At 34.4% G+C, this 7,891-nt stretch overlaps 1 protein-coding gene across 1 annotated transcript; it reads left to right on the top strand.

Annotated features, from left to right (window-relative positions):
- The first annotated feature begins 1,240 nt into the window (after window positions 1–1,240).
- Window positions 1,241–7,663, top strand: LOC113775868 (DCN1-like protein 4). The gene is made up of 10 exons (XM_027320907.1): window positions 1,241–1,441; window positions 3,302–3,386; window positions 3,912–3,986; window positions 4,086–4,122; window positions 5,379–5,462; window positions 5,554–5,614; window positions 5,688–5,794; window positions 6,441–6,506; window positions 7,082–7,224; window positions 7,302–7,663. The coding sequence occupies exons 1-9, from the start codon at window positions 1,354–1,356 to the stop codon at window positions 7,175–7,177; spliced, it is 699 nt and encodes a 232-aa protein (XP_027176708.1). The 5' UTR covers window positions 1,241–1,353; the 3' UTR covers window positions 7,178–7,224; window positions 7,302–7,663.
- The last annotated feature ends 228 nt before the right edge of the window (window positions 7,664–7,891 follow it).

Here is a 7,891-nt window from a genome sequence, read left to right on the forward strand (position 1 = left end):
ACACCCCTAAAATTTCTAATTAAGTTGATTGGTGGTTTGATTCAGATTGAAATTTGGGTTCAGGGATGTAAGAACTTCAGTTTTTAAATGTCAAGGACGAAATTGCTTCGTTTTAAAAGTGAGGAACGAAAAGAATATTTTTGTGAAATGTAAAGGATGAAACCGATCATTTTCCCTTTCAAAAACCTCTCTTGAGTTTCTTGACAATTTCATTGACCTCTCTTGAGGTTTTGAAAATTACACTGACCTCTTCTAACAGAATAAGGGGCCTATTTGTTGACATTATCTAGTGTGAAATTATTCATGTACCTCAACACATTAATTGAGATTAGAAACTAAAATTTAAAAATTGTGTAATTATGGCACAAATCAACTAATTAACGAAATTATTTGTTAACAGTATGAATAGTAATGTAGAAGATACAAAATAGCGCCAATTTGCTACACCAATTAGCATTTTTTTGTGATTGACAGAACTTGATATGACCATATTTCAATCGTATATAAGAAAGACTCGAGTAGAATAAAGGAATTATAGAGAAAAGAAATAGAAAAACAAATTTGTTCTTGAGGATTTTTCCCCTTGGTTTAGAAACTGAAAAGATGCCCTTTGTATTGGAGTAATTTCATGGAAATGACTGAAAAAAGAGGTAGAAGAAAGGCAAAATTGGAAATTCATTTTTGTGCTAAATCATAAAAGGCATACCTTAAATCAGGTAAACAAATTATCTCTGCTATTCTAAGTTTAATATTTAAAAGTTATAATCTTAGTTGAAAATCATGGAATTTTTCGATACAATCATAATTGCAATACACCTTAATTGATAATTTTTTGCAGCTAATACACCTAGATTGGAATGCATAACGGGCATTTGTGGAACAAAATTTTCATCTCACTCCAAGAAGTAATTTTTTAATTAATTATACTTTTCAGAGGTGGATTGATTTTGTTACCAAATCATAAATCTCAAGAGAGATTAGTATAATTTTTCAAATCTTAAAAGAGGTCAGTGAAGTTGTTAGAAACATTAGCGGAGGTTTCTGAAATTATCCCTATACCATAATAGAAAAAATTATTTTGACTTTAATTAAATAAGTTTTATGGAGCTTCTTATAAATCTTTAAAACAGTCCAACGATCAACCCAACCCGGTAAGTAGTGACCCACCCGCCCACTCACCCACACCTTTATATATCCCACACTGCATTTGCATTCTTCAGAGCTCCCAGGTACCCAAAAACCCTCTGCAAAACAAAACCCAATTCCAGAGAGGGAAAAGGAAAAAAGCAATTCAGTGTAAAAGAAAGATTACGAACAATAATCTCATCATTGCATAAAAGAAAAATAGAAAAAATGCCTCGAGCTTCTTCAAAGAGGAAATCTAGGCCTTTGAACTCAGCCCCAGCTGCCAAATCTTCTCGGGTTGATTCTTCTTCTTCTGGTAACAAAACCATTTCTTTTCTTTCTTTTCTTTATGTTTCTGTTTAATCAAACGTTGGGTTGATTGGAAATGTTGTTCAATTCGATTATTCTTTGTTAAATTTGATTAGTGGGTTTCATTAGCAGACATGGGATTTCTAAGGAATTACTGTGATTACTGTTTTATCTCAATTTCGGTGTATTTTGTGTGTTTGTACATTTTTTTTAGTTGTGAATTTATTGAATTCAAATTGTGTTTTAATCAAAATTAATGTTTATGAGCGTGATTCTTGTTGTTTTTGTATGTGTGCATGTGCTTTTTGTTTCTTTATAATTTGTAAATAAATGTTTTACTTTGTTCAGATAATCTGTGATCAAGATTTTAGTCAAATTTGGTAGGTTATGTAGTGAGAACTATCTGGTCTATTCAAGTCTGATCTGAGTCGATTGCCATTGTTGTACTGGGGTTTTCTATTGCTTTCTTGATTAAAGGCATGATAGCGAAAGATTTTGGGATTTCAGATACCGATGACTACTGATGGAAAGGTGGTTTATATGCTTAAATGTGGAGATTGGATTAAGTTCAATGATGCGATTTTTGGCGCCATTTAGAGCCTTCAGTGTTGTTTGAAACATGATGCTTGTTCAAGGTGGTCACAGAATTCTTAGCCTTTGGAGCTTTTACTTTGTGATTAAGAATGGCATTTTATACTTCCAAGTGGCACAATTTTTGCTTTAATAAATATAGAATAGATACAGCAAGCAGAGATGTTTACACCCCTGCAGGTCTCAGCACCTGCCAAATTCAACTTAATTCTAGAGTAGAATGCCTTCCTAAGGACAAATTTGTTTCAACTATTTGATTAAGCGCCAACTGGCCTTTAGGGAGCCCAAACATTTAGGTCAGTCATTTGCAGCCAAGTCTACCTTGTGAAATACAATATTTAAGAAGTTAAGCAACATCCTGGGGCAACAAATTCAGGAAGATGGTGTGTGAGCATATAGTTCACTGAGCTGGGATTGCTCTTCAATAGAGTGGTGGGAGGAATTTACATGGAGTTAACTGAAATGTAGGCTCTGATCTTTGAGCAACTTGGCGGGCTTTGGGAGTATTGCATGTTCCTAGAAGCAGAAAGCAGACTGAGATGGTTTCTTGGTCTCTATATATTGCTTTGTCATACAAGCTTGGTTTTGCTCCGCAGGCCTTGCATTTATCTCTGGCAAGTTAGGAACCATTATAAAATATTCGGGACCTCCTAAAGCTTTTGCTGCTTGATTTAGGGTAGGATCCTAGGGAATGCCTATCTGATTTTCTCTGAGAAAAGGAGTGTCCAATTACATAATATGCTGCTTATAAAGACTTCCTATGTTATGTCTGTGTCTCTGCGAATTATATGGATATTATTGTGCATAGTCTACTTAAAATGGGTTAATTTAAGTGAAGCTCCATATTGAGCAAACTCTGTTACCTAAGAGAGGTTTCATCTAAATAACAGATCCAATACATTATGGTCTTTTCATATTTATGTCACTCGGATGTAAATAATTGATGGATATTGTAGCTGCTGGTCATGTGACTGATTCGCAGTCATAATGAATCTTGTACAATCCTGAATATACACAAGAACCACTCATGGTACTTGATCTTCCTTAAGTTTACAACTTGTTTAGATCAAAACTTTGCAGCCACTGCATTGCAGCATTTTGCTAATTACTTCCTTATAAACGCAAATAAAAAGGTAAAAGAACTGTACGCATCTTTGCTTATCTGCACCAGATTCAGGCTTTCTTGATTAGCTGAGGACACTAAATCTGAAATATCAATTTCAATCAAGAACTATGTGCATGTTTTTTTGACCCATTTGGTGTTTTCTTGTTTCAGCCTCAAGAAAAGCTCTCTCAAAAGTCAGACAGCTGGTTGACAGCTTCTTTGAGTCGTATGTGAACAAGTCATTGGGAATGATTGAGTAAGTATATTTTAGTTTAAGTAATTCATTTTGCTGAGTATTCCATCTGCTGAATTGCATTTTGAATAAGTTGATTTCAAAGAATACCAGAAAGTACTAAAGTCCAACGCACTTCATATTCCATGTTTGACTTGATTGGATATTGCCAAAGTAATAAAACAAACAAAATTACATGTCTGCAGCAAAATTTTTGTACAGTCAAAATTAAAAAATGTGTCACTGTGGACACATGAGATATGCTTTCTTGACTTATAAGCTTATGTTGAAAAATAATTGCTTATCAAGATCCTTTTCTCATGTCAGAATTTGTCACTCTTGATTAGAGCAAATGGGAAAAAGAGTGGCTGTTTAAATAGTCATAGGACGGCATCTGCTCACTTGAGATCGACATCTTGTTTAATGTAGTAGTTACAAGAAAATGTATTGGAAATCTAGTTTGACTTTGAAATCATTTGGCCCAGTAAATTACTTCAAAAAGTTGAGCGGCATTGGAGTAAGAATTCGTTATATGTTATCTATTTGCAGTCCAGAAGGGATTGAGGCTCTGTGCTCGGATCTGCAAGTTGATCATACTGATGTGAGGATTCTGATGCTCGCTTGGTAAGTTAGCATCTCAGCAGTGTGATTCTATAACTTCAGTCTTACTTAAGAGTATGATGAGTTTTTCCACTTAGAATTGACAAGTGGTACCTTTTTTAGGAAGATGAAAGCAGAAAAGCAAGGATATTTTACCCAGGTAAGCCAAAAGTTATTCTTTTCTTTATTGTAATGTTCAAAGAACTTCTCAACCAATTCTTTTTTCCCTGGTGTTTACCCCATATGGTGTCATTACTGCTTTTGTTATATTTACTCTTACCTTTAAACTCTCTTTCACATATTTGTGTTTTTTAATGTGCTCTAGACATGCATGAAGATCAATGCTCGGACATTTTTGTGCTTCTAAGCTGATATACACATATGGCTATTAAATACTTTATGTTTTTTGGTTTCTTTGGACTTCCATAACTCAATCCTTGCAAGTAATGAAAGTTGTGGTGAGTCATAACTTGACTTTATGTTATACAAAGTCCAACTGATATTCACAAAATGGTGGGAGAAGTAGTGGGCTTCAACATAAGAATTTGTGTTATACCAAAATCTCAGTCAATTGGCTCTTAATATTGCTGGAAAATTTTCAAAGTTAATGAATATTCTTACTTCATCAACTGTGTAGCCTAACTTTCTAGTAAACTACCGCATGATAAGCAAAGAGATGATATAGTGAGATGACATATTTGATGGGGAAGAAATATTAATATCACTAAGATGTGAGTTGTGAAAAATTGCATCAGTGATTTTAGGTTAAGATGGTAACAGGCATTGCACATATATGGAGAATGACGTCCTACTGATGAAAAAAGTCTGTTACTGGTCTACCATTAGGCAATGAGAGCTGGCAACAGCAATCCATGAACTTAGGTGGTGTTGGGAGCTGGCAATACAGATCCATGAACTGAGTTATTAACTAGTGTTAATTGGTAGTTAATGGTAATTCAATTTGAAGTATTTCTGGTTTGTTTTTATCCTGTCCTGCTTAAATAAAGAACTTAGTTTTCACTTCTGATCTCAAGCTCAAAACTGGCCCCTAGAAGCTCTGAATTTGATATATCCTTCAGAGCAAACATAGAGGGAAAATTGATGTTATCTGGATATGCATTCTTTCTAAAAAATGCACTTTGCACAGTGAAGCTTGTGGCATCATGCAAATTAGGGTGTTCATTTCATATTCTGATTGTGCACTTCCATCGTTATGTTTCTCTACTTTGTGATATATTTTTGTTTCAACAGTTCAGTTGCCATGGCTAGAATGCCATTAAGGATTGGTCTTTATGCTAAACAGCTGCCGCTGTCTACAAGTTTGTATTGTAGCTAAATTGAAGACGTGTATGTAGGCTTTAAGGTGAATATTTTGCTTGTGTAGTTTTTTGTATGTTATATTGGTTCACATTTCAGGAAGAGTGGCGAAGAGGATTGGATGCTCTTAAGGTTGACAGGATCAGTAAATTGAAAAAATCTTTGTCAAATCTGGAGAAAGAGGTATACTTTTTTATTCTTTATTCTTGATTTACTTGATGGACTTGTTGAATAGATACAAGAACAACTTGCTAATTTTATTTTTTATGCAAAGGTCTCAAAGCCGGAAAACTTTGATGATTTCTATATGTATGCATTTCGCTACTGCCTAACAGGTAAGAAACTTAGATAGCAGATTATTCAGCTAAATGGCACCATTTACATGGTTGGTTTCTTTATTTTTTCCAGAAGAGAAGCAAAAGTGTGTAGACATTGAGAGTGCTTGCGTATTATTAGATCTTGTCCTTGGACCAAAATATCGATCCCAGGTTGAGTACTTCACCAAGTACCTGAAGGTTGGTAGCCACAGCCAATTTCATTTTGTCTTAATTAGCTTGTGTCTGTTTGGTTGGTTTTACGTTAGTTTTAGCTAAAGTTCCCAAGTTTTTGCATTGGGCCACTCCTATTCCATCCATTCTGTATTTTAATCACATGTTCTGCTAAAGAGACATCAAGCAGTAGAGCTTTTTCTTGCCCATAAAAAACTCAATGGACTTAAAATTGACAAGGGTTTTAATAAAAAATTTAAGCGCTAACCAGCAGCATTCTGATAGAGGAATGGAAGTCTGCTTGCTGTATTTTGCACTTTGAAAAGCTTGCTCAAGTTGAACTAATTTTCTAATTACATAAATTCCATCAATAGCCAAAAACTTCAGTAGATGACGGGTGACTCTAACCAGAGCAAAATTTGTGAATCTTGAGCAGGGTTCGCAAACATGAAACATGTGCTGGATTAAGCAAAAAATCAACAAAAAAGAGGATTGCTTTTTTCAGTCATTCTGTTCTATTCATTTCCATCCTCCATCATAATGAGGAGGCAAAGTTTGGGGATTTCGTTCTTGCTTTTGATCTCTTATTAGGGTAGCACGTTGTGCTTTTTGGAGTCATTTTTGTGATCAATTTTGATATCTTGTGATGTAATAAGACTTGCACCTGTTTCAGAGTCAGAAAGAGTATAAGGTGATTAACAAGGATCAGTGGTTAAACTTCCTCAGGTTCTGCCAAGAGGTATGATTTTTTTAACTCACTGTCTAACTTTGCTCCACTCCTACATTGATATCTTGGTTCCTTCTGTCATTTGAAGTTTCAAATCTGGGGCTATAGATATTTTGATGAGTTCTCTGTCAATGAATTTGTTGTTAAATCTTGTTCCTTTGCTGAAAATCTTTTGTTTTCTTATTTGAGTATTGGCCCGGAAGAGAGTTTTAGCAAAAGCAAAAGTTCTTTTCCACTTGGGTATTTGAAGATTTCATCCTTTGGTTGTCCCTTTGCACGTATCACGAGCAATTTAGGTGAAGAAAGTGTTAACAGTATAATTTCATAGATTTTTCTATTTTCTCTTTAATTTCTTTGGCCATTTCCAACTATATAAATAATGCTATCCAAGAAACAGAACTTTTAGCAAATCACTATTGCCTTTCTGTAATTACAGTTGATTTTTAGCAAATCACTATTGCTGTTTTCATCAGCCAAACTTTAACCTGAACAGATTGCCTCCATTTTTCCTTCATTTCAGGACAAATTTGATACTATATTTTTGGGCATCTTTCTCTAATTTTTGTCAAGCATTTCTCTTTTTACAGATAAGCTTTCCAGACCTTGAAAATTATGATTCAGATCAAGCATGGTCTTTGATTCTGGATAATTTTGTGGAGTGGATGAAAAGCAAAGCAAGCTAACCTCAATGGTGTCTCGATTGCTAGCTCCATAACCAAATTTTGTGAAGGTAGCTTTTGATCCGCATTTGTACCATCTCTCTCTCTCTCTCTCTCTCTCCTGACTGTGATGCTTGTTTGTTTGCAGGATTTTGCTGAAAATGCTAACATGTTCTGCTACTGACATGCTTTTGCTTTTGCTGCTTCCTCAGACGACATACTATTAATATACAATCCCATCAGCTGCTCAGTTTCCCATTTCTCATCCATTTAATGGTCCCTTGCCATCATTGTTTTGATTTTTTATTCTTGACCTGTATTCTGGTATAAAGGGGCAAAAAAAAAAAAAAAAAAAAAAAATTTCCCCATAGTAATATCAAGTTTTCATATATTTCTGAGGCATATTTGAGTTTTTGCAGTTGTCGAAAGATGTAGACTCAATCAGGTCCATTTGGATAGAGTATTATTCCAAATAATTATTTGGAATAATTACTGTAGTACTTTTTGTAATGTGATGTATGTGAGATAAAAATGTGATTAAAAATATAAAAAGATAAATTGAGAAATGTATTTATGATGCAAGCGAAATTTTTTTTTGAAAAAATTTGCTATCCAAACATATGCTTTTAATAGATGGTTTCTTCTTGGGCAATTCATTAAGCGCAAGTTAACAGGATCTTAATTGGGGTGATCAAACTCCAAATTTGGCTTTTTATCATTGTATCACAAATGTCAGGC

This window comes from Coffea eugenioides, chromosome 6 (genome assembly GCF_003713205.1).
Source record: "Coffea eugenioides isolate CCC68of chromosome 6, Ceug_1.0, whole genome shotgun sequence".
NCBI classification, from domain to species: Eukaryota; Viridiplantae; Streptophyta; class Magnoliopsida; order Gentianales; family Rubiaceae; genus Coffea; species Coffea eugenioides.